This window comes from Lynx rufus, unplaced genomic scaffold, assembly GCF_022079265.1.
Source record: "Lynx rufus isolate CCGP_SWC_20201006 ecotype Redwood Valley unplaced genomic scaffold, mLynRuf1.p SCAF_21, whole genome shotgun sequence".
NCBI classification, from domain to species: Eukaryota; Metazoa; Chordata; class Mammalia; order Carnivora; family Felidae; genus Lynx; species Lynx rufus.
In genome coordinates, this window is record NW_025814836.1 from 18,973,900 (window position 1) to 19,001,850 (window position 27,951).

At 48.6% G+C, this 27,951-nt stretch overlaps 1 protein-coding gene and 1 long non-coding RNA gene across 13 annotated transcripts in view; one reads left to right on the forward strand and one right to left on the reverse strand.

Annotated features, from left to right (window-relative positions):
• Positions 1 to 27,951, forward strand: part of AKAP13 (A-kinase anchoring protein 13) — a 332,086-nt gene that overhangs the window by 301,113 nt on the left and 3,022 nt on the right. For 7 of the 12 annotated variants that reach the window (XM_047086632.1, XM_047086628.1, XM_047086636.1 and 4 more), the window contains 16 exons: positions 2,148 to 2,283; positions 4,086 to 4,198; positions 4,803 to 4,955; positions 5,568 to 5,818; positions 9,736 to 9,861; positions 9,974 to 10,091; positions 10,805 to 11,053; positions 15,715 to 15,791; positions 16,775 to 16,956; positions 17,070 to 17,152; positions 19,120 to 19,314; positions 21,824 to 21,985; positions 22,536 to 22,606; positions 23,053 to 23,097; positions 26,358 to 26,408; positions 27,042 to 27,491. In XM_047086632.1, coding sequence (XP_046942588.1) covers positions 2,148 to 2,283; positions 4,086 to 4,198; positions 4,803 to 4,955; positions 5,568 to 5,818; positions 9,736 to 9,861; positions 9,974 to 10,091; positions 10,805 to 11,053; positions 15,715 to 15,791; positions 16,775 to 16,956; positions 17,070 to 17,152; positions 19,120 to 19,314; positions 21,824 to 21,985; positions 22,536 to 22,606; positions 23,053 to 23,097; positions 26,358 to 26,408; positions 27,042 to 27,491 — 2,462 coding nt within the window. The other 5 variants (XM_047086633.1, XM_047086637.1, XM_047086631.1 and 2 more) reach the window with 4 other exon arrangements.
• On the reverse strand, positions 19,631 to 27,921 carry LOC124517284 (uncharacterized). Its single transcript, XR_006963407.1, has 2 exons — positions 27,704 to 27,921; positions 19,631 to 19,827 (listed from the first exon to the last, which is right to left on the reverse strand). It is a non-coding gene; the product is annotated as an uncharacterized LOC124517284 (long non-coding RNA).

The window sequence follows — 27,951 nt, forward strand, 5'->3', positions numbered from 1 at the left end:
TCTACTGATTCTTTATATACATCTTCCTTTCTCTTCTACTGGTTCCCTCCTTTCCACATTCATACGACATGATTATTTCCGCTGCTTCCTTCTCACAGCTCTCTCCTCATCAGTGTCCTGTCTTCCTTCTGGCCCATCCACATCCTTCCCACTCTTCAGGAACCGGTGTTTGTTCCTCCATCAGATTCTGTCCGCTCGCTGACATCCCTCCCGCCGCACCGAGGCTGTGCCCTGGGCCCTTGAACACTTGGGCGTAGAGCCCCCTCTCTGTTGGGGCGGGGCCCACATGTCCGTCCTTGTGTGCTTCCTGCAGGAGGGGTCTGGTTGTGTGCAAGTGTAGCATGTTTCTGGTGTTTTATTATATCACCTTCTTCTAAATACAATTTGAGTTGGAAATTAATGGTTTTTATTAATTCTGATGAAGTCAAAAACATCCTGAAATACCGTGAAGTCATAACAGCTGCCCCAGTACAATTTCCTCTAGTTCTTGACACTCCTGGGGACAGACAGACGATGTAGCTCGCATCTGGGACAGGAGCTCAGTTACCAGGGAGAAACCACTTGTTAACCCAAATGCTGGTGTGTCCAGTTGAACATGAAATCAGAGCTCTGCTTTCCTCTCTGGTCACGTTCAGGAGAAATACGCACTCTGAGAAGAACCTACTGTGTGACCTTAAACATATGTTGCATCTCACCCAGCTGTAAATTAAAAGAATTGGTCAAAATCTGTGTTCTCAAACAGCAAAAGCATCACTCAGGGAGCTTGTAAAATGTGTGGACGCCACAGTGCCCGCCCCAACGGCGGACAGGGCAGGGAATTCGCACGTCTGACCAGCACCTCAGAGCTGCTGGGGAGGCACCCCCAAAAAGGACTGACCTCCCAGCCCTGTGGTTCCTTTTATCCCGAAAATTCTTTCAGTTTTGTTTTATTTCCCTTTGAATTATTCTGTTTTCCTCTGAATTGGATTCAATTTCATTTCAATTTATTTTCCTTTGAATTACCTTCTCTGTTTGAATGCACTGTTATCACACAATTCTTTATCCCTGTTGCCTAATCTCCATCCCACCCACGTGAAACCACTCTTCTTAGTTTTATATGTTTATCTTCTTCAACTTTTTTTATTAAAATAAAGCCAACACCAATTTGGGTTATTAATTTTTTTTTCTCCTTTAATAATTTGGATGAATCTTTTAAAAAAAATTTTTTTTAACATTTATTCACTTTTAAGAGAGAGCACGAGCGAGGGAGGAACAGAGAGGGGGACACAGAATCCAAAGCAGGCTCCAGGCTCCAAGCTGTCAGCACAGAGACCAATGTGGGGCTCGAACTCACAAACCGTGAGATCATGACCTGAGCTGATGTTGGACACTTAACCAACTGAACCACCCAGGCACCCCCATTTTTCTTTTTTTGTTTTTCAAAAAAAAAATTTTTTTTAATGTTTATTTATTTTTGAGAGACAGAGACAGAGTGTGAGCAGGGCAGGGGCAGAGAGAGAGAGAAAGACACAGAATCCAAAGCAGGCTCCAGGCTCTGAGCTGTCAGCACAGAGCCCGATGCAGGACTTGAACTCACAAGCTGTGAGATCATGACCCGAGCCGAAGTCGGACGCTTAACTGACTGAGCCACCCAGGTGCCCCTTTTTGTTTTTTTTAAACATGAGAGTCTGTTGTGTAACTTTGTTTTGCACCTTGATTTTCCCCCCATTGCAATGTTATCTTGGAGATCTGTGTTGGTTCATGGCGACTGTCCTCATTTTTTCAAAACAACATAGTATTCCAGTATGTGACATGCCATCATTTATTAATCAATCTTCTCTTGATACTCGTTTTTGTCTTTTGTAGTATTTTGCTTTGATCACTAGCGTCACATTGAGTAACTTTGGACCTATGTCGTTTCAAGCATCACACGTGCATCTTGCAGAATAAGCGTGCCCTGAATTGGAATTACTGGATCAAGGGGTATAGCCATTTGCAGCTTCACTAGGTGTTGCTGGACCATCCTCTGTAGAGTTCCTGTACGCACTTACACTCCCAGGGCAAATCTAACCTGGAGACGTTTGCTTCTGTTTGGCATTTGTCGGAGGAGTCCGCCCTGGTGAGCTTGGAAACGTGTGCTTCAGTCTGTGCCCTCTTTTCCTTCACAGCCTCCCAGCCCAAGGAGCGCCCCCGATCCGCGGTCCTCCTGGTGGAGGAAACCACTGCCGTCCCCATGTTTGCCAGTAGACGGTCACAGCAGAGTGTCTCACTCTCCAAAAGTGTCTCCATACAGAACATTGCTGGGTAAGTGGGGTTTTAAACACAGCTCGGTTGACATCTAGGTGACAAGAGTATAATAAAATAATCCTATAATTTGACAAAAAGATTCTCATCAGAAAAAAAATTGTGTAGGGGCGCCTGGGTGGCTCAGTCGGTTGACTTTGGCTCAGGTCATGATCTCACGGTCCATGAGTTCGAGCCCCGCGTCGGGCTCTGTGCTGACCACTCAGAGCCTGGAGCCTGTTTCAGATTCTGTGTCTCCCTCTCTGTCTGACCCTCCCTCATTCATGCTGTGTCTCTCTCTGTCTCAAAAATAAACGTTAAAAAAAAAAAAAAATTGTGTAAAGTATGACTTGGTGCACATCCAGGTGTACAGACAAGGAGAGTGGGGATTACGTTTTGAGGCACTGTCCTGACCGCCATTTTGTGACAAGGATCCCCTGTCAGCCAGGTTGTCCTATGCTTTGTGCACAGTCAGCCTCGCTTTGAAGGATCCCTAGTTACAAAGGGCTGGTTTTTAGATTAAAATAAGAAGTGGAAACGGGGGAAATGACTTGTTTCTGAATTTTGTCTGGTAATCACTTAAATTTTCAGATGTTTCACTTTCCTGTTGGTCCATTGAACCTGGTGTTTCTGCTTCTCTTTAAATCTCTTTTCTGTCCTTGCGTCTGGACTCGTAAGTCCGTTCCATGGAAGTGAATAATGGGCCAGTTATGACTGTTAGGTCCCCACTCACTCATTTGCACTAAGTTCCTTTTGTGGTCCCTGCAAAAGTTGCTATGGCCCCTGACTGTGCAAGCCCTGGCTGTCACGGGGTTAGCACAGGACTGATTGTGATGTTATTGGCTGCTTTGGGATAAGACTCCTGCCTTCACATCAAGTAAAGAAATCATCTCAAATGTAGGACTCAAAACATATCTTGCACCTCTCTTAACCTAGGCTAGAGTAAAATTCTTAACTAAAGGATACAAATCTTTTGTCTCTATTTCCTAACCTCTGTGCTGGCTAGTGTTTCCTTGCTAAAAAAAAAAAAAAAAAAATGTTCCGCGTCCGACTTCAGCCAGGTCACGATCTCGCGGTCCGTGAGTTCGAGCCCCGCATCGGGCTCTGGCCTGATGGCTCAGAGCCTGGAGCCTGTTTCCGATTCTGTGTCTCCCTCTCTCTCTGCCCCTCCCCCGTTCATGCTCTGTCTCTCTCTGTCCCAAAAATAAATAAACGTTGAAAAAAAAAATTAAAAAAAAAAAATGTTCCAGGTATTTTTATTTTGTTTTGTCTTTGTAGTGTTGTTCTTCAAAGGCCTTCCTTTCAGAGTTGTTACAGATCAAAGTTGTTTGCATTATGACTTAAAAAATTATTCTTTGAATAAAATGTAAACTTTTAAATGACTGGCCTGCTTTCGTGTCCTACCGCAATCATTTAGTCCAAAGAATACAGTTTATTAGAAGTGCTGATTAAATAAGTGTGATTATTTAAGGAACAAGGAGAAAGAGTGCAGTGGTTACACAGCGAGTTTCAGATAGAGAAATTTCTTGTGTAATGTGTATGGAGTTTAAAGGAGGAGCGTTCTCCCCGCTCTACCTATCATTTAGAAAAAAAAAAAAAAAATCAAAGGCCCGTAAGTTCAAGTTTGCAATGATGTCAAGTGCTTCTGACCTTCCTTAGTAGTGTTGCATGTGGCTGGGTTCCTGACGTAAGTAATTTGTCTTCTAATCATTGTGGTGCTTGCCGCCACCTATCATTTTAGAGTTTTTCAGGTACTCCTTTAAGAATGCAGACCGTGGCTTATCAAAATGTGTTTGCCAGTGTGTGCTTCTTTTTGTCCCCAGAGTCGGCAATGATGAGAACATATCAAACACCTGGAAGTTCCTGTCTCATTCGACAGACTCACTAAATAAAATCAGCAAGGTCAATGAGTCGACAGAATCACTTACTGATGAGGGTAAGAGGAAGTTACGGCTGTGTCTTATGCATCTGTGGGGACCGTGTGCCATTCCCTGAATGCAAGTGTTAATGGAATAACAGTTCCTGACTCTTCCTTGCTCCTGTGAGGAGTCTCTGAGTTGTCTCGGAATCATCACATCCTTTGTAACGAACTGGTAATCAGACTTACCAGTTGTTAGATAGTTGTCCATTTGAGGGATGTCATTGATTTCATGTGCTTGTACTCTAGCACCAGCACTTTTTCTTCCCCTGGGCTTTCATACACCGTCAATTCGTAGCTCTCTCAGCAGGTTATGCGCCTACTCTCTTAAACGAGTGAGGTTACCAGGTCCCTTCCAATTCCTGCTTCACCTGGGAATCATGTCTCAGTCACATTAAATATATGGGATATTTATCACGCTTAGCCAGAATCTTGACTGTAGAGTGTCTCAGTCCCAAACAGGAAATGATTCTTTTCTAGCCCTGGAATATGCATTCTATAAGTATCCTGTGTGTTAATGCAGTGTTTGTGTCTTACAAAGTTACCACCCAGGGAAGTCCAGTGTAAGCTTTCCAGAGCTCACAGACACAAGATTCTGATACTGATCTTTTGATACTTTGAGGAGTAGGTACAGACATGAATGAAGGACAGCTGATGGGGGACTTTGAGATGGAATCCAAACAGCTAGAAGCAGAGTCCTGGAGTCGAATAGTGGACAGCAAGTTTCTGAAACAGCAAAAGAAAGATGTGGTCAAACGGCAAGAAGTGATTTACGGTGAGACCCTCCAATCGCTCTGCAAATATTTGGTTCGCATTGTGCAGCACTTTTAATCCGGTGAATCCCTGGACTGGATGGAAAGCCGGTTTTCAAGTACTTAGCATGTCAAAGATACTCTTTAAAAACTTTGGGGCCTAGAGACATGATCTTATTTCTGTCCTTCTCTTTCTCTTTAAAATTATTTCCTTTAATTTTATTGAACATTCTGTTTCATATGAGTGCTTATTTGTGCAACGGCCCCAGATAGAGATCGCTTGTGACAGTACAGTTTGAGTCCTTAAGCTACACTAGAAACCAAGCACAAGTTTTCTAGGAAACGGGATGCAGTGATTATGAAAGGCTCTGAATCCTAGAAAGACCACTTGGGAAACCACCATTTAAGAGTGATGGAATCCAGTATGCTGTCAGAAGAGTGTTCGGCCACGTGCAATATGGAAGAGTAAGAGGGAAGCACTTTAGGGGAAGGACAGCTATGGACCCAGTTTTTAAGTTTTAATTGGGCTCTAAACAGCCTTCAGCCTAAAGTGGGCTCCCAGTAGCAGCGGGTGACCTTTGAAGGAGAATCCTTCAAAAGAATATTTCTGACCGTCCAGCTTTGTCCTCCCTCAGAGTTGATGCAGACAGAGCTGCACCACGTCCGGACGCTCAAAATCATGAGCGACGTGTACAGCCGGGGGATGATGACCGAGCTGCTCTTTGAGCAGCAGATGGTGGAGAAGCTGTTCCCCTGTTTGGACGAGCTGATCAGTATCCATAGCCAGTTCTTCCAGAGGATCCTGGAGCGGAAGAAGGAATCTCTGGTGGATAAAAGTGAGAAGAACTTTCTCATCAAGAGGATGGGGGACGTGCTTGTAAATCAGGTGAGCCACAGGAAGGATCTTTCCCACACAGTGGGGGAAATGTGAAGCTTCGGGGCTCAGTAGGCATGTATTTACATCGTGGCTGTACTGTTATCTTTGTAAGCATACGCAAATTATTGAATGTCTCTGAGCCTCACTTTCCTGTTCCGTAAACAAGGACAGATTTTCTCTCCTAATGCTGTTTTTTAAAATTAAATGCGTACAGGGACACCTGGGTGGCTCAGTCAGTTAAGCATCCAACTTCGGCTCACAGTTTGTGAGTTTAAGCCCTGCATCAGGCTCTGTGCTGACAGCCCAGAGCTTGGAGCCTGCTTTCAGATTCTGTGTCTCCCTCTCTCTGCCCCTCCTGAACTTTCACTCGGTCTCTCTCTCTCTCTCAAAAATAAACATTAAAAAAGAAAAAAAATAAATATTAAAAAAATTAAAATTAAATGTATACATAATCTATGTGATAGATAGTAAAAGCCCATGTTTCTTCTTCAGCATCCGTACCATCATCAGAAACAGTGTAGTTTAAGACATCAAAAGCTAGAGGGGCGCCTGGGGCAGCTCAGTCGGTTGAGCGTCCAACTTCGACTCAGGTCATGATCTCAGGGTTTGTGAGTTTGAGCCCCACATTGGGCTCTGTGCTGACAGGTCGGAGCCTGGAGCCTGCTTCGGATTCTGTGTCTCCCTCTCTCTCTCTGGCCCTTCCCCCTCTCGAGCTCTGTCTCTCTCTGTCCCTCAAAAATAAACATTAAAAAAAAAAAAAAGATGTCAAAAGCTATTTGTTGAAAGTCTCAACTTCCCCCTGTGCCTCAAATCAAAAAGAACTCCTTTGGGGTGCCTGGGTGGCCCAATTGGTTGAGGGTCTCACTTCAGATCAAGTCATGATCTCACAGTTTGTGATTTCGAGCCCCTCGTCTGCTGTCAGCACAGAGCCCACTTGGGATCCTCTGTCTCCCTCTCTCTGCCCCTTCCCCATTCGTTCTGTCTTTCAAAACTAAATAAGCATTAAAAACAACAACAACAGGGGCGCCTGGGTGGCGCAGTCGGTTAAGCGTCCGACTTCAGCCAGGTCACGATCTCGCGGTCCGTGAGTTCGAGCCCCGCGTCAGGCTCTGGGCTGATGACTCAGAGCCTGGAGCCTGTTTCCGATTCTGTGTCTCCCTCTCTCTCTGCCCCTCCCCCGTTCATGCTCTGTCTCTCTCTGTCCCAAAAATAAATAAACGTTGAAAAAAAAAATTAAAAAAAAAAAACAACAACAACAACAAATCTCTTTTATCTGAAAACCACCTGAATAAAAAACTATCTATAGAATAGTTCATAAAATAGACCTTGCTGATGGTGTGGTGTGGTTTCAGTCCTACTCCAAAAACAGTTGGGCCAAAAGTTACTTTGATACTTTCAGATATGCTTGTCACAGACTATTTTTAATGTTTCTTTTTAAAACATTGTCTTTGGGGGGTGGGGGGAAGCTGTTGCTAGTTTGGCCTTCACAGACAGAAGGGCACAGGTCACCCGCTCTTCCTCCCTCGCAGGTCTGTGCCCCAGGGTAGAAGCAGGGGCTCCATTGCCGGAACCTTTGCCTGAGCGCTAGAAGGGTTGTCTTTTCTTCTGCTCGTGAGCCCAGACCCTTCACTCGTTAATTCAGCGATGCATTCCATCGTTCATTTTTCGTGTATTTATTTACTGGGCATCTACTCAGTACCAGGTGGAACCACAAAGGCAGATTCAGCGTAGACCTCCGCCTTGCGGAGCCCTCGTTCTCAGGTGAAAACCAGCTCGGTGTGGAGCAGACGCACGCGCAGTGCGGTACCTGCTGTAACGCAGGTGTCTGCGAAGGGCGAGCGGTCAGCTCTGCAAGTGAAGGAAGACCTTTCCTCCCTGAATGTCCTCTTCCAGCAGTTTCCACGTGTCTCTCTCTCTGCCCTCACACCTGCACGGGTACCTCATCTAACCTTGACTTGTGCTGTCCGCAGCTTGTTGTATTGAGCACATCCTCTAGTAAGGTCTGTGACAGTAGGACCTTAGTCCCCCATGGCATCATAGTCCCCTGTGGCATGCACTAATGGCTTCTGTGTGCCAGTTCTAGAATCACCCTGTCACAGTTCATGAGTTCGAGCCCCGCCTCAGGCTCTGCGCTGACAGCTGGAGCCTGCTTTGGATTCAGTTTCTGTGTCTCTCTGCCCCTCCCCCATTCGCTCGCACTCTCTCTCTCTCTCTCTCTCTCTCTTTCAAGAATAAACATTAAAGGGGCGCCTGGGTGGCGCAGTCGGTTAAGCGTCCGACTTCAGCCAGGTCACGATCTCGCGGCCCGTGAGTTCGAGCCCCGCGTCGGGCTCTGGGCTGATGGCTCAGAGCCTGGAGCCTGTTTCCGGTTCTGTGTCTCCCTCTCTCTCTCTGCCCCTCCCCCGTTCATGCTCTGTCTCTCTCTGTCCCAAAAATAAATAAACGTTGAAAAAAAAAAATTTTTTTAAAAAAAAGAATAAACATTAAAAATAGGATCACCCTTTCAGAGCACCTATATCAGAGGGGAGCAAACCACCTAAAATATCTCTGCCTTAGCTTCCCCTTTGGTAAAGGGGGAGACCCGGAAAAACTAGCTTCCCTGAACCTTTTTTCAAGATTTTGGGTAAGGATCAGTTTGTGTTGCCTTCAGAGATTTTTACTACAGTTGGAAGTCGATGTTTAGGATACATGATGGGACCACGCACAGAAACACATGGGTTTACCAAGAAGTGAGTGTATCTTCAGATGCGTTGTTGAGATCGCACACATTTGGGACTGATTAAAGGGCCATGCAGAATTGTCAGGCTGCTGGCCTGAGGTCCCTGAGTGATACTGGCTGTTCCTGATGTCTTTCTAACTCATCACAGTGAAATTTTTAAGACTATCTCACAGAGAACATCTAGTGGGTCCCCTGTTTTACTACCGTGTTTGTGACAAACGGAAATTAGAACACATGTTGCATTACTTATGTGCATGCTACATAGACATTTCTGTGGTTATTGGATTTTTTTTTAATTTTTTTTAACTTTTTTTTTTAATTTATTTTTAAGAGAGAGCACAAGTGGGGGAGGGGTAGAGAGAGGAAAGACACAGGATCCGAAGCAGGCTGCAGGCTTTGAGCTGTCAGCACAGAGCCCCACATGGGGCTTGAACTTACGAACTGTGAGATCAAGACCTGAGCCGAAGTTGAACACTCAACCAACTGAGCCACCCAGGCACCCCTGTTTCTTTAAATATATGTAACGGCTTTATTGAAATAAATTCAAATACCACTTAATGCACCCCTTTAATGTGTATAGTTCAGTGGGTTTTCATGTATTCACGGACTTGTACATCCATCATCACACTCAGTTTCAGAACATTTTTATGACCCTCCCCGCCCCCCCCCGCAACTGCCCCAGCCCTGGGCACCCACTAATCTGCTTTCTGTCTCTGTGAAGTTGCCTAATCTGGACATAGCTTTGTAAATGGGATAAGATAGTGTGTAGTCCTTTGTGATTGGCTTTTTTCACTTAGAATAGTGCCTTCAAGGTTCATCAGTATTGCAGCATGTATTGGTTGATTTCGTTCCTTCTCGTGGCTGAATAATAGTAGTCCGTGCATGTATATACCACCTTTGATTATCTTTTGATGGGCATTTGCTTATTTCCACCTGGGGGCACTTGTGAACATGGCATCCGTGAACTTTCACATCCATGCTTTTGTGTGGAGTAAATCTTCCATCCAGGAGTGGAATTTCCAGGTCATGTGGTAGCTTTTTGAGGAGCTGCTAGACCGTTTCCCAAAGCTGCTGCACCATTTTAATCTTTTGAGGGAATTCTTGGGGAGCCACTCTTGGGTTTTACAAAGAGACTGGGAACTCTGTACAAAATGGGGGTAAAACGTCAGCACCCCGACTTACGACTGCCCTTCTCTTTTCTCTGCAGTTTTCGGGGGAGAACGCGGAGCGCTTGAAGAAGACGTACGGCAAGTTCTGTGGGCAGCACAACCAGTCTGTAAACTACTTTAAAGACCTTTACACCAAGGATAAGCGGTTTCAGGCCTTTGTGAAGGTATCGGTGTGAAACGTGGAAAACCCCCATCATTGTCCGGGGCTCTGTGTTGCCGTCCGTTGAGCCGCAGCCCCCTTGAGCAGTTCCTGATGACCCGTTTTGTCCTTTGCAGAAGAAGATGAGCAGCTCCGTCGTGAGGAGGCTGGGAATCCCGGAGTGCATACTGCTGGTGACCCAGCGGATCACCAAATACCCGGTGTTGTTCCAAAGGATCCTGCAGTGTACCAAAGGTGAGCCCCCGTCCTCAGCCAGTCGTGTGTGGTGCCGGGGCACTGTTTCCTATGTCCAGCGTCTCCAGAGGCCCCAGTGAAGAGCTCCTGCTTGCTCTCAAACGTCCAAAAGAGATCCTGTGTTCTACCTTAAAAACCCGTTTCTTAAGTGAAAACTTGAAATGCTGGGTCACCAGACTTGTGGTGGATGACAGCAGGAAGGGAAGGAACCGCTTCCTGATTTCCTCTGGAATCGGCAACCAGAATACCTTCTCCCTGACCACTGGACGGGGCTGGTTCCCACCAGCTTTCTCCCTAAGTGCTAGACCTGCTGCTGTTTCTCGGGACTTACTGGTCTGTCTGTCTCTGTCTCTGTCTCAGTCTCTGTCTCTCCCTCTCCTCCCTGCCCCTGGGCAATGGGCGGTTACATTGAAGATGAGATAAAACAAAGGCATAAGTTGAAAAATTGATCCTCCTCTCCCTCCCCGAAATTGTTGGTTCCTTCTACTTTAGGATACGGCACGCAACTGTGTGTTGCCTGTGTCCTTGAAAACATATAACTTTACTTAGAACTAACCTTATGACAGGAATAGGCACGTGACCTTTGGTGTGTTGGCTTCGCTCTGGTAGCATGTCCCCGAAGGGAAAATGACGGTGGAGCAGGGAGGTAGGCTTCCCCCCGTCTACCTTGGCTGCAAGGATCCAGTAAAAACAAACTATTTCTTCCTTCAAAGACAATGAGGTGGAGCAGGGAGATCTCGCTCAGTCCCTCAGCCTGGTGAAGGATGTGATTGGAGCTGTAGACAGCAAGGTGGCAAGTTACGAAAAGAAAGTGCGTCTCAATGAGATTTATACGAAGACAGATAGCAAGTCGATCATGAGGATGAAGAGTGGCCAGATGTTTGCCAAGGAAGATTTGAAGCGGAAGAAGCTTGTGCGGGACGGGAGTGTGTTTCTGAAGAACGCGGCAGGAAGGCTGAAAGGTAAGGCTCGCTTTTTGTCTGAGTCTGTTCATGTGTCAGACAAGAGCAAGCAAAAAAATTTCTGGTACTTTTGTTAGCAGTCCACCGGCTGATTTGTCCTAGGGAGCCGCATCCACACATCACACGGCAGCAGCCGCCCTCGAATCGTTCTTAATTTTCTATCAGAAAGGACAGGCCGAGATAGCTCACAAGGTCCTAAACTCCAGTAGGATAAAAAGGAAAGTTAGGGAAAAGGGGGGGAAGGGGGAAGATTCTAAACAGCAAAGCTAGGTGGCCCTGCTCTGTTCCTGCTCCCGGTGACACCGAGGGCGTGCGTGCCAGGGGCGGCCCCACGGAGTGGGAGGCAGAGGGGGAGCTGGCGCCAGGGCCTGTGTGGCGGTGTGGCTCTCGCGGGAGGAGTGTGGGGGTAGGCCCAGCAGCACTGGCGTCCAAAGCGGAGCACGCAGTAAAAAAATCTTAGCGTGGAAGATGCCACGAAAACGAAGGAACAAGTTGCTAGTAAAGGAGAGCCCCGGCCCTCCCTCTGGAGGCCGGTGAACATGGTGTGCCTCCAGCAAATGTAGGTAGTTCCGTCGGGCAGTGTGGGCGGGACGTGCGCCAGAGGCTCGGGGAGCCACAGGCAAGGGTGAGAGGAGAGATGGACAGGACTGGGGAGGTGGTGAGACGGCCGAGGGAAAAGCCATTCGGTCATGGTCTGCGGGCAATTAGCACTGACCCTCTTCCATGACCATCATGATGCCTTTGACCCTGATGTTTTCCCTGAAGTCCTTAGGAAGACACACGTGCTTCCTAAACTTCATGCTCTCACTTACCTTCATTGTCAACGTTCTGGTGTCACGTGTCTCTTGTGGGTCGCCTGCGGCCAGCTTCTAATCAAATGTTGTATTTTGACCCAATCTGTAAGGTCCTGACAGCAGGGGACTTTCACCCGATCTCATGGCAGGATGCTCATTATATAATGTGAAATTCATAAAGCAATTTAGGGGGGCGTCTGGGGGGCTCAGTCAGTTAAGCGTCCAACTTGGGCTCAGGTCATGATCTCATGGTTTGTGAGTTTGAGCCCCGTGTTGGGCTCTGTGCTGACCTCTCGGAGCCTGGAGCCTGCCTCCAGTTCTGTGTCTCTTTCACTCAAAACATTAAACAAAATTAAGGAATAAAGCAGTTTCAAAAGACAAGAAAACAAGCAAAAATCCCGAGTGTAAGATTACTATAAAAACGCAAGCTGTTAAGGAGGGCAGATTCCCCTACAGAAATGGGCAGCACATTTGGAGCTGGGGCCTCCGGTGTCCGTTGCAAGGAGTGGAACTGCCATCAGGTTCCAAGTCAGTGTGTGTGAGATTAAAAATACGTCACTTGTTCTGAAGACAGGTGGTAGAGGACCTTCCAGCTCCCAGACCATAGAGAACTGTTCTGTTTAACTCCTGTCGACTCGATGGATTATTAAACTTGATGCTCTTTATCTCTTTCATCTTTCTCTAAGCGAGAGACCACAAAAAATACTAATTTTCCATTGGGTTTTAATTCTTTTCTTTTAAAAGATGGGCTACATCAAGTTAAGGAAGTTATGAGGTTTGTTCATTCTCTGTGCTTGTGATTGATTGCTTAATAATTGTTTTCATCGAACCTGCACTCTCTGGGCCCTACGGCGGCTCTGACCTCCCCAGCAGCACTGAGTCTGCCCGCCCCCATGCCGGCTTCCGCAAGCCGCCTGCCCAGTGCACAGCCCCGCTGGCCTGAGACCAAGGCTGGGGATGAAACCTGTGCCTTTCTCTCGTCTGTGACGTGTCTGTGACAGCGTGGTTAACTGCTGTCGGCCAGCCCCCTAGCGTCCTTGACTGACGTGTCCCCACGCTTGGACCAAACAGCAAAGACGTCCCAGGCAGTCGCATGGCTCCAGAGGTGCGTGAAGCGACCCTGCTCAGAGGTTGGGGTCTGTGCAGACGTGATCGCTCCACAGTCTGATGGGTGCGGGAAACAAGGGCTGAACGAGGCCGGGGGCAAGCGGTGAGGAGCGGCATTAGACTTACTCATGAAGGATGAAGTCGTGAAGGATGGCCTGGTTTGGGGCGGCAGAGACGGTGGCGGGGACACGGGGACACAGGCCGGGCGGCAGAGAGGGACCCAGTCAGGATGGAGACGTCCACAGCCGATGCTGCTGATCAGGGTGGGCAGACAGTGGGTTCCAGAGTGAGGGTTTTCAGCAGGAGAGGAACACATTGGACAGGGGATGCAGTGAGGAAGCAGCAGCGGGACAGGCTGGTGACAGAGACAGGAGAGCCCCTGCCGCAGGGGTTCGGGGCCAGCGCACAGGGCCGGAGCTCCAGCAGGAGCTTGAGGAGGAAGGACCGGAGTGCTTCAGAGGAAGGAAGGATCCCTTCCTGCCCCCAGCACGTGTGTCCCTGCTCCGTGGTGAACTTGAACTCTGTGATCCCTGAGGCTCCCTCCACACTCGATGCTCTGAGAACCCGCTTCAGGCCTCTGCCCACATTGGCTGCTTGGGGCCGTCTTCAGGCAGCCTGGCCCTTGAGAAACGCCTGCCTCCTTCATAAGGACCTGAGTTTCCTAGAGCTGCTGCCTGGAGCCCGCACTTGACTCCTTCCTGCACACGGCACTTTGTGTGTTCACCCCCAAAGCGAAAGCTCCTGGATTCCGGCTGGGGAGTGCAGCTGTGGCCCAGCGATGGCTTCTGTGGCCCGAGGTGCCTCTAGCAGGGACAGGGGCTGGTGCAGAGTCGTCCTCCTCCAGGCGCACTCGTGCCAAGAACAGCCAGTACGGTGCTGGGCACCCCTCGAACGGGACGAGCGTTGTTCTCCGACCCACCGACCCTGGTCATACAAGCCTCAGGATCCAACTAAGTTGAAACTTGTGTTTTGGAATTTTTTTCTTTGTTGGCAGACACCTGAATTATTTAAAAGTAAATTTCAAGAAACTTGTCAAAACTATTAGTAGTCCATAGAAAATTCCTGTGGTCTCAGCTGAAAAACTGTACCTCCCCAGGAATCAGACATCCTTGCTTCTGTTTTCTCTTTTTTTTTTATTAAAAAAAAAATTTTTTTTTTACATTTATTTTTGAGAGAGAGACAGAGCATGAGCATGGGAGGGGCCGAGAGATGAGGAGACACAGAATCCAAAGCAGGCTCCAGGCTCCGAGCTGTCAGCACAGAGCCCGACGCAGGGCTCGAACTCACAAACCGAGAGATCATGACCTGAGCCGAAGTCGGGTGCTTAACCGACTGAGCCACCCAGGAGCCCCAACTTCTGTTTTCTGTATAGCTTGGTAGTAAATTACATGGGGAGGGGCTTCCAGTCATGGGAAGTGGTAGGAAAGGCCGGAAGGGACCTGACCACCTGTAAGGGGGCTGCAGAAGCCCCCATTCTTTTCCCAAGGAATCATAGGCCCTCCTTCCAGGGAAAAGAAGACACAGGGGGGCCAGCCTGGGTTAGATCTCAGTAGATGGCTGATCTCCAGAGATGCCAGACTTTGTACTCACGGGAGGAATGGAAAATTTGAACTCCAACACAGCAAGAGTGTGTGGCATTCTTTGGGTTACTAGATCCAAGTGGATAGTTACTTTGACTTTTGTCTTAGTTGAGAGGGAGGGCTGGCTGTGTCCATGCTAGACAGAGGTTGAGGTTGCCTAGGAGATGTTGGAGCAGGGAGAAGAGCCACTGTGTTCACATGTACCTGTGAAACCAGAGGGCGTCGCAGAACCCTTCTGTTCTCCTGGGGTGCAGGGCGGGGGGGAAGCCCACCTTTATTAGACTGAGGCATTTTTATCCATCAGCTGTTGGCGGCTCTCTGGTCTGCTCTCCCACGCCTCTTCCATTGTCACGATCAAAAGTCGAGGATGTCGTGGAATGTGGTACTATTTGACATCTGTTAAAGTCCTTCCCAACTTTATTCTGGGAGAATTTTACTCTTTTTTTATGTTTTATTTATCTTTGAGAGAGAGACAGAGTTACACGTAGGGAAGGGGCAGAGAGAGAAGGAGACAAAATCCAAAGCAGGCTCCAGGCTCTGAGCTGTCAGCCCAGAGCCCGACCCGGGGCTCAAACTCCGGGACCATGAGATCACGACCTGAGCCGAAGTCGGACGCTCAACCAACTGAGCCACCCAGGCGTCCCAGGAGTATTTTATTCTTAAAGTCTTGCCTTATGGGATAGATCTTTCCGGAACTGCGTACTCAAGCTTTCTCAAGATATGGCTTTGGTGATAGCTGCTGTTATTTCCAAATGCCTCAGAAGGGGTGCCTGGGTGGCTCAGTCGGTTAAGCGTCCGACTTTGGCTCAGGTCATGATCTCATGGTTTGTGAGTTTGAGCCCTGCGTCTGGCTCTGTGCTGATGGCTCAGAGCCTGGAGCCTGCTTCGGATTCTGTGTCTCCTTCTCTCTGTGCCCCTCCCCCGCTTGCACTCCGTCTCTGTCTCTCAAAAATGAATAAACCTTAAAAAATTTTTTTAAAAACGCCTCTGAAAATCTAATGACCACATATGGCTCCTGCAAAAATATTAAACGGTCACCTTGGAGGAGCGGAGTGTACTGTTGGGTCCTGAGTGCCTTGCCGTGTGGGGTGGGTTGCTGAACTGTCCCCTAATAGAGGTGCTCTGACTGTGCTTCACCACTAAGTACTCCTTGTTCTTTCTCTCCTTCCCCATTTTCCAGAGGCTCAAGCAGTTCTCCTTACTGACATTTTAGTTTTCCTTCAAGAAAAAGACCAGAAATACGTCTTTGCATCATTGGTAAGCTGAATTGTTGGTGTCTTCTGTTTGTAATTGATGATGTTTGAAACAGCTGGAACAGGTATTGGGTCTGACCATGGATTACTGCTCTCCTGCCCCCTCAAAATGAATGTGCTCAGGACAGCTTCCTCTGAGGAATCTCTCAGATACCTTTGCAATTTTCTGTCTCCATGCCATCCCCCTCTCCCCCCCCCCAAAGAAACCCCATTATTTTTCTGTTCCCTCACAGTCCCTTTTAGAGTCTTGGGCATTCTATCTAAAGAAATCTGTTGCTGGAGTATTTCTTGCACGTTATGCCCCGTAAATCGTGCCAGTATGTATTGTTGCCAGACAGATTCACAGAGGAACCTAGAAGGGTTCATCCTGTAGACCCCATGTCTGGATCCTCTAGAGATACGAATTATTTATTATCTCTTTTTTGGAAATCTTTTTCTGTTTGATAAAATGTAAATGATGAGATACTTCTCTTGATCTTAAATCCACCACAGTTTGCTAAACCATACGCCCTTTTTCCCCAGTCTTGAGAAAAAACTGACGTACGTCCCTGGGGGAGGCATAGAGAGTGATGGTTCCATTTACGTACATTATTCAGTGCTCACCACAGTAAGCTCAGCTCCCATCATCTCCTAGGGATCTAGTATAAAGAGAAGAGGGAAAGAAATGGGAACCCGTGTGAGAAGAAGCGCCGGCACCTTCTGTGGGTGCCATACAGCACTGTTAGCCGTAGCCCTCGGCCCTCGTGCCTGCTCCTCTCCTGACTGGAAGCTTGTACCTTTTGACCGTCTCCCCGCCCCTCCACATCTGGTAGCCACAGGTCCGGTCTCTTTTTCTAGGAGTTTGGTGTGGGCTTTTTAGGGTTTTTTTTCTTCTAGATTCCACACGTACGTGAGATCGTACATCTGGTCTTGCCACAGATCAGAGTTGTTCTTGAGAGTTAGGCTGTCGCCTGCCTCTGTCACGTCGGCCGTCTCCCCTTTCTCCAGGACCAGAAGTCAACAGTGATCTCTTTGAAGAAGCTGATTGTGAGAGAGGTAGCGCACGAGGAGAGAGGTCTGTTCCTGATCAGCATGGGCATGAGGGACCCCGAGATGGTGGAAGTGCACGCCGGCTCCAAAGAGGAGCGCAACAGCTGGATTCAGATCATCCAGGACACGATCAACACCCTGTAAGCAAAACACGGGGCGCCCGGCCCCCTCTGACCTCATCCCCCCCGGGGAGCGACTGGGGTCACTGACCTCGTGCGGGTCTTTGATCCGTTTTGTGCTGTGTTGGTGTCAGGAACAGAGACGAAGACGAGGGAATTCCTAGCGAGAGCGAGGAAGAAAAGCGGGCGCTGGACAGCAGAGCGCGGGAACTAAAAGGTGAGGCTGTTGGCAGCGTCTGGGGCCGTGCGCGTGCCGTGAGTGCAGGTGCGGAGGCTGCCGTCCCAGCATGCACCTCAAAACAGGAAGTGAATGGCTTTTGACAGGGGAGCAGCCAGGTTGGAGCCGACCAGCGTGCCGGTACAATGGCCGCCAGAAGGGGTCCGACACCAGGTCGGGGGACATCCTCTTTTCTCACTGGCCGTGTTCTTGGAACCCAGTTGGCCTTCTCTGTGCTTTGTCGCAGAAGAATTTGCCAAAATTCACGGTCGCGTCTGAGATTAAAACAGAGGGAGAGGTACTCGAGGAAAGGAGTCTTCCAGTTACTCTGTTTTCATCAGTTACTCCTGCCACTGTGCTGTGTGTTCACAATGAGTTATGAGGTGGTTTTGGGAGACGTGTGCTCACTGATGACGTTCGGCCTCTACTTACTGCTGTTCCGTGTAGTCTTGTCGACATCCCTATATGCTCATCCCCATTGTGCAGATGAGAAAGCTGAGGCCCATGGAGGCCAAGCAGTCCAGGGTCACATATGTGCTGCATGGCCGAGAAGTCTCCCCTGCCTGTCAACGGCAGAGGCTCCCCTCTCTCTGCCGGTGCTTACTGAGTGTTGTGCTTTGGGCAGAAATAAGGCCGACGCAGGTAAATGTAAGCACCCGAGGAGTCCAGCTAGTCCTTTAAGCTGGACAAAGCGATAACAGTGTGTTTTGGGGAGGGGGGAAAATGGCAGATTTAGGCTGAAGCCAGAGTTGCACCTGGTTTATCAGCCCATGATGAGCACGGCGGGGATGAAAACTTCCTTCTCTGGATGTGTTTGAAGCACTCAGCCAGGTATACTGTTAGGTGCTAAGGACTGGGATGTGCAAAGGTTCCTGGAGCAGCCCCTGCTGTCAGGAAACCCACGTGAGCAGGGAAGACGGGCACAAATGATGGACTGGACCGCAGGCACATGCAGATGCGGGACCTAATCCTGCCTGTGGGGACTCACAGAGCAGCTTGACACACGAGCTGACTCTGAAAGCAGTTCCTGCACCAGACGACAGGCACGGTTAGGTGAAGAGGAAAGAGGACTGAGGGTTGGTGAGGAGTGGCAGGTTGGTGTGCCTGGGGGGTCGGGGCCAAGAGATGGGGATGAAGCTGGAAAGGTGCCAAGGCTTGAACGGCAGCAAGGAAATGATAGATTTGTGTAGCAAAATTTCAACCTGAATTGTCTTCTTTGGCATTGAAGCCAGTGGGAGATCTGCCGGAGGGAGTGGGGGAGCCCCCGGGAGCGGAAGGCCCGTCGAGGAGACTCCTGCGGAGAAGGGTGCGTGTGGGACGGCACCCACTGGCCAAGCTGAAGGATGGAGGGAGGAGGAGGGACGGCAAGAATGGAGAAAAGAGCTTTCTGACGAGGACTAGGCATCTAAGTGAGGAGAGCCACAGGCCAGTGGGACTCAGTGGTCGGGTGCTCAGCAGTGGGCAGGATTTGGGGTGCTTTGCGTGAGTTACCAGCACGTGGGAGATCATTGAAGCTATGGCAGTGAAGATCCCCAGAAGGAGGTGTGTGAGGTGTAGGATGGAGCCCAGACGGAGCCCGATCTTCCACTGCCGGTGGCAGGAGGAGAACCAGTGAGGTCCTCAAAGTGAGGGAGGGAGACCGCTCAACGGGGGAAACGTGAAACCAGGCCTCCTCGTTGGGTCAGTAATGGTCGCCTTGGAAAGAGCAGGTGCAGACAGGAGTGGGTTGAGAAATACACAGGAGGCAGGAGTGTTTCCAACAAAGTTCATGCTTGTTATGTCAGAAGATCTGATCTTGCCTGGAAAGACCCAGGATAGAAATTGCCTTCATGAAGGAAAGGGAGGTTGGGGGTGGACTTGTGTTCTCTGTTGTCCCAGTGATGACCACGAGGTGGCGCCCATGTCTTGGTCGTCTCTTCCTAAACCCCAGTCAAGTGACCAGACCTTTTCTCCATTGTCCCCTGCAGAACAACTTCAGCAGAAGGACCAGCAGATCCTTCTCTTACTGGAAGAGAAGGAGATGATCTTTCGGGACATGACTGAGTGCAGCACTCCCTTGCCTGAAGAGTGCTCCCCAACTCACAGCTCTAGAGTCCTCTTCCGCTCCAACACAGAAGAGGCACTCAAAGGAGGACCTTTAATGAAAAGTGCAATAAATGAGGGTAATCACCCCTCCTGATCCCTTCCCAAAGTGGTCAATGCTCTGACATTATCTGCCAGCTTTTACTGTTTTATTGTAAAATAAAGCACAAATACAGAAAACAACCCAAAACAAATAATTTTATTTAGTAAATTACTATCAGAAGAACATCCTTGTCACGGCTACCCAGGCCCTTGGCCCATGGTTTTCTGGCCACAGGCGTATTCATAGACACGATAGTCTTGCGTGTGGTTTTTGTTAGGCTTTTCCAGAGTCCTGTTTTCCAATCCTCCCTCCATCCCTTTCTTTCTTTCCCACACACTTTTCCTTTGAAGAACCTGAGCTCTTTGACCTGTAGCGTCTCTCACGGTCTGGCTGTTACTCAGACAGGGCATCTGCTCCTCTGTCCTTGTTGCTTCACACCCACAGCTACATTCAGAGGCTTAGTTCCTTGGCCGTGATCCCTTCCGTGAGCCACGTTCTCCTAGTGCTGTGCTCTTGTATCAGAGGCAAGAATAGCTCCTCGTCTCCTTCTCTGTAACACAGAGGAAAAGGAAGATAAAAGGATAAATACTTGATTTTTTCCCCCTTTATCTACTAATTTTCAGGATAGTGAGTTGATCTGTGGTCACCCTTTAAAGGTGACCACAACTTTTTAGATCTTACTGTAGACTCATGAATTTAAACCTGTTTGATGGGGTTCAAGTCGGTATAACACTTATCCTTATGACAAGTTCCAAGTGTCCTCTGTCTGCCAACCAGCACCTCTTGGTTTGGCTTCGGAGTCGTTTTGCCACGGCCCCAGTACTTTCTGAGAGCTGCCTGGCTGTTTGGCGTACTAAGATGTTGTAGGCTCATCTTGTTTTCTGCCCAGGCCTAGAGTCATGTCTCTAAGAAGCTCATGTTTCTGGTAGCGAGAAATGATAGCTTAAGACCACAGTCTGGACAGTAGGGACGGTCATCGCTGCTGAGGTTCTTTGTCATGTGGCTTGTCATCCTGGATGGCTGAATCTCCTCCTTCAGTAGGTGTCTCCGGAAAGGCTCGCGAGGACAGTACCCTGTGTGCTTCCACACTGTTGATAATTTGTGCCAGTGAGAGCTTGAAAGTCTGTTCCTCTGCTGGGATAGAAAATCCTGGGTTCCTGTCTTCTCCCCTTGGGTATCTCAGTTGTTCTTAAATAATGTTACTCCTTTTTATCTGACTTAGCGCATTGCCACCGGAGTATGATCAGAATTCGATTCTTCCCATAGAAGTCATGTGCCATCTGCCAAGTGCCCAAAGAACTACCTATTCGAAATTCAAGTAATGTTACTAGCACCGGCCTTAGTGTTGGGGTTTTTCTGGGTTGATGTCCCCAGGTTCTCAGTGTTCTAATTTGGTGTGGCTTCAGAGTTTGCAGATTTCAGGAAAGTATTCTTAAAGGATAGTTTGTAGCATCTTCCCTATGCTCGTGCTTTGATCTTCTCCTTCAAGAACGTGCGTCACCCACATGCTGGGCCGTCTCCGCCTGTCCTCGGTACTTGTCACTTTCTCTTCACGCTTTTTCTCTCCCATCTTTTTAAAGTTCCAGTATCCTGCCCCCTTCTGGTAAGTTGTTTTCTGTTGGGTCTGTTTGCTCCTATCTTGTACTTCCTGTTTCTAAAATGATTGTTTCTCTTTGTTCCCACTTGTTTGAGTCTGTGTTTCCCGATTCCTGCCTGGGTTCCTCCCTGCCTGTGTCCTCTCCTCACTGTAAGTAGCTTGTCCACTTTATGAACGTGGCTTTCTGATGTGCCGTTACCACCCGCAGGGAAGTTACGCCCCGCGTTCCTTCTCTAGCTCTCTCTCCTTAGCTTTGTGTGAGATTTGACTTTGAGGTTTCCCGGTTGTGCATTTTTACGTGAAATAAGTTTCTTAATTTTTTACGTTGAGATACCTGTTCTCATTTCATGGGACTCTTTGTTTCTGTGTGGTGTTTTTTTTAAAAATATGATGGCTTATCTTACAAGATTCCCTGCCTCTGTTTCCCTCCTCCCCCTACTCCTCTGTTGTTCTCCTCCTGCTCAAATTTTATTCCACCGGAAGCACTTTCTCCTTTCCGTGGGACACTGGCTCTAGAAAAGAGGCCTCGCTGGTCACAGACTCGAGAATCTGGATACATCTCTGCTCTGGTCCCTTGAGCTCACTGTGGCAGCAGGCACAACCCTGCCAGTTTTAGTTGCTCTCAAATTGGCCCATCTTACTTCCCAGGGAATTCTTTTTGGTTAATTTGGCACAGACTCTAGAAGGCCACGCTCCTTCCAGTCAATTACTCTGTCTTCCCTGTGCCCTTTCAAGTTTCTTAGGCCTCATATAAATAAGGCTAAAGGTGTAATCTCAGAATTCCCAGTAGAATCCAGCTAAGACACACATTCTGAGCAAAGGGGGTCACCTAATCACTCTCTGGAATTTTCTGATCATGCTCTCCCTGTACATCTTGTGTATCACCTGGAGATGTTCTTTTTTTCATTGGAAGGTGAAATGTCGCTTTTGCATGTTTCCTTTTCTCCAGTGGAGATCCTTCAGGGTTTGGTGAGTGGAAGCCTGGGAGGCACACTGGGGCAGGCTGTCAGTAGCCCTGTTGAGCAAGAAGGTATGGTTGGCCCTGTTTCCTTGCCCCGGAGAGCAGAGACCTTTGGAGGATTCGACAGCCATCAGATGAATGCTTCTAAAGGTAAATGATTTAGGGGCCTTTGGCTGGCTCGGTCGGGAGAGCATGTGACTCTTTCGGGATCATGAGTTCAAGCCCCACATTGGGCCTAGAGCTTACTTTAAGAAAAAAAAGGGGGGAAAAAAAAGGTAAATGCTTTAGAACTTGTACGTCTGTAGGCGATCCTCGACTATCACATAAAACCAAAAATGATGTATGTTCTGGTAGCTTCAGCTCCTTGGTCCCTTTCAGCCAATAGATGTTCTTCTAGTGAAATCCCATCGAGCAGCTAGCTGCCAAAACACAGTTTCTTTCAGTTGTCACGCTTATTTTGAGTAATAAAAAATAATTTCCTGGGATCTCAGCTAAGGTGTGGCCAAAGGACCAATAATACTTGTTTTTCTTTTCTGCTTCTAATTCTTCTGCCTTGGTAAAGTTATTAATAATCACTTAGTTGCCACCATTTGGCATTAATAAGATGCTGAAATAGTATATCTCTAAGCTCTGTATATTGTGTTCTTTCCTAATCTGTTTCACAACTTAAAAAAAAAAAAAAAAAACGTGTTTGCTTTAGGAGGCGAGAAGGAAGAGGGAGAGGATGGCCAAGATCTTAGAAGAACAGAGTCGGACAGTGGTCTGAAAAAGGTATTTTTCTGAAATCCGCCATCTAAGACCTCCTTAGCACCTGTCCTAATTCATAATCTTGGCAGCTAGTCCGTGTTGATCTTGTCTTGGATGCTGACTTGCTGTTACTTCTACTGTAAGAGGAAAGCACGTTTTTCAAGAGACCATACAGTTCGGAGTCCCCTGTTACTGGCCGTCCGGCCTTTCTGGCTCCGAACCGTATTTATGCTCCTGGCCCCCGCGCCTCTGGCCCGGCGCTCAGAGGTTTGCATAAGTGCCACACACCAGCCTGAGCTCTTTACGGGGCCCCAAATCCGCCTTGCCCTGCAGTGAGAGGCTGTGGGGCAAAAGAATGAAAAAGGGAAGCCAGAGCAGAATTGAGACGCACACTGAATATTATTTTTGCCTCAGGATCTTTTTTTTTTTTTTTTCTTTTTTTGGTGTAATGCGTGTGTTTTGTTTTATAGGGTGGAAATGCTAACCTGGTATTTATGCTTAAAAGAAACAGTGAGGTAAGGGCATCGCAAGCTCCGTGTAAGAATAGGGTTTTGTTACAATTGCTAGGCTGGGAATGCTCGTTTCTGATGTGCCGTGGTGAACAAGCTGACTCTGGGCTACGATCTGTGCACTTAACCAGCGCGGCCGCCGCCTCCCTCCCTCTCCTCCGCCTTTCCTGGGCCCCAGGGCACCATCCTGGAATTTCCCCAGACTGTTGCCTCCCAGCACGGCCTCTGTCTGTGTCTCTGTCCTTGAGAAGCCAGCCTCTTGCTTTCTGTGAACATGGGCTGTGAGGCCTCCTTTCCTGTCACACAGGCCTGGCACCAAAAGCCACAAGTGTGGAACATGGCGGGTCAACTTGCGGGTAGTTGTGGGCACTGACTTCCCGTCCTGCGAAGACTCAGGTTGACTTTCCTTCTTTGAGTTTTACTCTTCACTGGCTGTGCGTCCCTCTGAAAGCAGCTGTGGCTTGCCTCTCGCTGGAGGGCAGCCTCTGACACGAGTCTTCCTCACCTTCCTCAGCTGAGTTCCGCTGACCCGGCCGCAGAATTGCGGCCCCTCCTCTCCTTGCTCCTCAGCAAATGCTGTTCCCTGCTGGCCACCCGTGCGTGGCTCTGAGTGTGTGCTGCGTGTGTAAGCAGACCGGAGTGTCTGTGACAGTGGCTTTGTGGGCTGTCCCTCTTGGGAGGCTCTTCGTGCTTCTTCTTGCTTTTAACGTAGGATCTTTAGTCCCTGAGGAGCTTTTTCTAAAATTTTAAATTAAAGGAATCTTTCCCCGTTTTTCCCCTAAAACACAGAAGGATGTTTTCAGTTTATTGGCATGGAAGTCTAAACACTGCAGTATCTGAAGGAACTCCCCTCAGAGCATTCTTCTTAAATGAAATAAGCTTCCTCTCACGCAGACTGTCGCTCTCTGTCATCTGCTGCTTGAGCAAAATTAGCTCTTTTTTATTCGGTGACTTCTTCCCTGTACTTCATGACAAGGGTCAGGGAAGGAAGGCATTCCAGTATGGATTACACCCTGCAGACGCCCCAGCCAGAGTCTGCTGTCTTTGGTGACCTCCGTTGATTAAGAATAAAGTGAGGGGCACCTGTGTGGCTCAGTCAGTTGAGCGTTTGACTCTTGATTTCAGCTCAGGTCATGATCTCCTGCTTTGTGGGATCGAGCCCCATGTTGGGCTTCTGTGCTGACAGTGCGGAGCCTGTTTGAGACTCTCTCTGCCCCTCCCACATGCACACACACTCCCCCTCTCTCTCTCAAACAAATATTTTTTTAAAAAAAGAGTAAACTAAAAAGAGGTGTAAAAAGTGTTTTTAGAAGCGCTAAGCCTGATAATTAAGTTTTTTTGTATTTTGCTCTTTGTACAGTTGATCCTTGAACAACGTGGGTTTGAACTGCATGGGTCCACTTAACATGTGATGTTTTGGGGTTTTTTTCAATAAATACAGTGCCATACTGTAAATGTGTTTTCCTTACGATGTTTGTAGTAACACTCTTTTCTCTAGCTAACTTTACTGTAAGAATACAGTATATAACATACAGAATATGTGTTAATCGACTGTCATGTTATGGGTAAGACTTCAGGTCAACAGTAGACTGTTACTAACGGTAACTACTGAACTACTAGTTAAGTTTTGGGGGCATCAAAAGTTATATATACACGTGGATTTTCTACTGTTCGAGGGAATCAGCATCCCAACCCCTGCACTGTTCAAGGGTCAACTGTATTATAAAAGGAATATGTGATAGTAGAAAGCTTGAAAAATGTCCAGTAATGGAAAAAAGGAAAAAAAATAAGAATCCCACCACTGAGAAGTAACTACTGTTAAATGGTTTATATTTGTAGCCTTTTCTTCTATATAACGTGTATTTTTGTATGGGCGTGAATACTATAAAAATTGTTTTGTATAATTGGTATCAGTACCCCCCCCAGGAGCTTCATGCCCTTTTTTCCTCTTAACCCACTTTAGAAGGGTTTCCCCAGAGCACATTTGTACAGACACGCTCTTTAACAGCTGCTTGTTGTTAGTTGTGTACCGTAGTTTAGTTAGTTCTTCCTCTACTTTTTTGCTTTGCAAACAATGCAGCAAGAACAACCCTGTGCACACAGTGACTGTTCCCTCCACACACTGCCCTGCGCTCTGGAAAGAAGTGTGTGTGGCATGCTCCCCTCCCTCCACACAGGCTTGGTCTCACCAGCACCGGGAGGGGTTAGTTGTTAACTAAGGTTTTGTTGGCTTCATAAGTTTGAGTGGGATTTCTTTATTTTTCATCTGTTCGATTTCAGGTGAATCATTTTTAATTGGTTATATAATTGGCCGTTTGTATTTCTTTTGTATATTGCTGGTTTATGTTCCTTGCCTGTATTCTTATGAGGGTATTCATTTCTCATTGATCCATGAGAGCCTTTTTTTTTTTTTTTTTTTTTTTTTTTATCTATTTTGAGAGTGTGTGAGCAGGGGAGGGGCAGAGAGAGAGAGGGAGACAGATCCCGAGCAGGCTCCACACTGTCCGCACAGAGCCTGACTCAGAGCCACAAACCTTGAGATCATGAAACCAAGAGCCGGACACTTAACTGAGTCATGCAGGTGCCCAAGAACCTTTTTCATTTCAAGGATTTTTTTTTTTTCATTTGACTTTTCTGTTCTGTATGTTCCTACCTTTTTCTTTTCCATTTCACATGGTGACCGTTAAAAGTGCATCTATGGTTTCTTGTTTTGCTTCTTCAGAAAACCTTCTCTGTTTCATGGTCAGAAGACATTCTTCTATTTTCTTACAACTCCTTATGGTTCTTTTTTTACACTTAACATTTTCATCTGTTTGAATATTTTTTGTGTGAGCCAAGATCCCACTCAGTTTTTTCCCAAGACTTCTTGGCCACTTTCCTCAGAACAATTTGTTGAATATTCTTTCCTTTCCCATTGATTTAGAAACTCTACTTATATACTAAGTTCTCATGATTTGCTCTGCACTTTGTTTTGTTACCCTGTACGTGTGTCATTTTTGTACCAATTTAGACAGGTGGCGTTTTATAATGTATTTAATGTGCGCTGATGTTCTTCCTGCCTACGGTTGTTTGTTTGCTGGTTCTTGTTCTGTATCTCTTAGGCACTTGTAGCTGCTTATTCTTTCCAGTGCTTTCTGTCTGGAAACCTCCCATTCAGACACAAGCACCTTGCCGTGTGTTGGGGGGTTATGTTGCCAGACGTCACGTGGTGGGCTGGGTTCTGAGACTCGGTCCCAAGGTGACATGGCCATTGCTTCCTTTTCCAGCAGGTTGTCCAGAGTGTCGTTCACCTCCACGAACTCCTCAGCACGTTGCAGGTACGGGCCTTTCTCTTTTATCCCTTCACTTGTTCTGACACGAACCATAAGGGTGTTGTTGGTGTGGGGTTTGGAGGTTGCTAGTGGGTAAGTGGGGCCCTCTGTCAAGACAAGACTGGCGCTCATGATGAGAAAGGTTTCAAAAGGCAGTGGCTGGAGTGTCCTCCACCTTGTAAGATAGAGTTGATGATGGCAGACTGGAGGTGCTGTTAGCAGCCTTACTGCAAAGCACATGGGGCACTGTCATGGTTCGGGGGTCTTCTGTCCAGAAAAGCTTTAGTATGATTGTAAGTCTCCATGTTCCATATCTCCGTGTGGTGTGTGGATAGGGCAGCCCTGCCCAAGTGAGGACCCCTTAGCACTTGCTGGGTATCATCTGTAAATTTTGCTCCCTTCTTTTTCTTTGAAGCTGTAACAGACCCAATTGCTACTTGTCCCGCCTCCAAAATACAAGGCCCCACCCCAGGCCGTGTCAACAGCGAGCGACCCAGTTCCTCGAGGCTGGGTCTCCGCGCTGCCGACATTCCTGTGTGACAAGTGCCCAGGGTGGTGGTGGAGGGCTGTCGCCCCGACTGGGCGAGAACGAGGGGGCGTTGGCGTCCGGCCGCACCTCGCTCCTCCGTGTCCCCGCAGGGCGTGGTGCTGCAGCAGGACAGCTACATCGAGGACCAGAAGCTGCTGCTGGCCGAGCGCGCGCTCAGCCGCGGCTCGTCGCGCCCCAGCTCCCTGGTGGAGCAGGAGAAGCAGCGCAGCCTGGAGAAGCAGCGCCAGGACCTGGCCAACCTGCAGAGGCAGCAGGCGCAGCACCTGGACGAGAAGCGGCGGCGCGAGCGCGAGTGGGAGGCCCGCGAGCGGGCGCTGCAGGAGCGCGAGGCGCGGCTGGCGCAGCGCGAGCAGGACGTGCGGCAGGGCCGCCAGGACCTCGACCGTGACCGCGACGAGCTGCAGTTCAAGAAGGGCGCCTACCAGTGCGACCTGGAGAGGCTGCGCGCCGCCCAGAAGCAGCTGGAGAGGGAGCAGGAGCAGCTGCGCCGGGACGCCGAGCGCCTTAGCCAGAGGCAGGCGGAGCACGACGCCTGTCAGGTGGGGGCGCTGCGGCGTCGGGGAAGGGCCCGGTCCCTCCTGTCCTGAGTGCAGGGTGGGGGCGCTGTGGGGTCCGGGAAGGGCCCTGTCTGGAGCGCGGGCGGGAGCTGAGCCCCGCGGGCAGGTGCGGGGGGTGGCGGTCCCTCCTGCAGAGGGGCACACCGACCCGAGCGGGTATCAGGGCCTTACAGCGGCTGTTCTAGAACACGGACCCGCCTGTCTGTCAACACTCCTGTTGCCATGCATTTGATGGATGGATCTGGGACCGCCACAGGAAATTCGGGGTGGCGTCTTCCAGAGGGCAGTTCAGCGTCCCACAGAGGCACTCAGATGTATGGTGGGGGCACCGGTGGCTCCGTGCTGCTCTTCAGGGCGAGGATGGATTCCACCCCCATCCCAGTACATCAGGGCTCCTAGCACAGGGGTGCACAGACCAGACCGTCTTTCTCTCTGCGTCTTT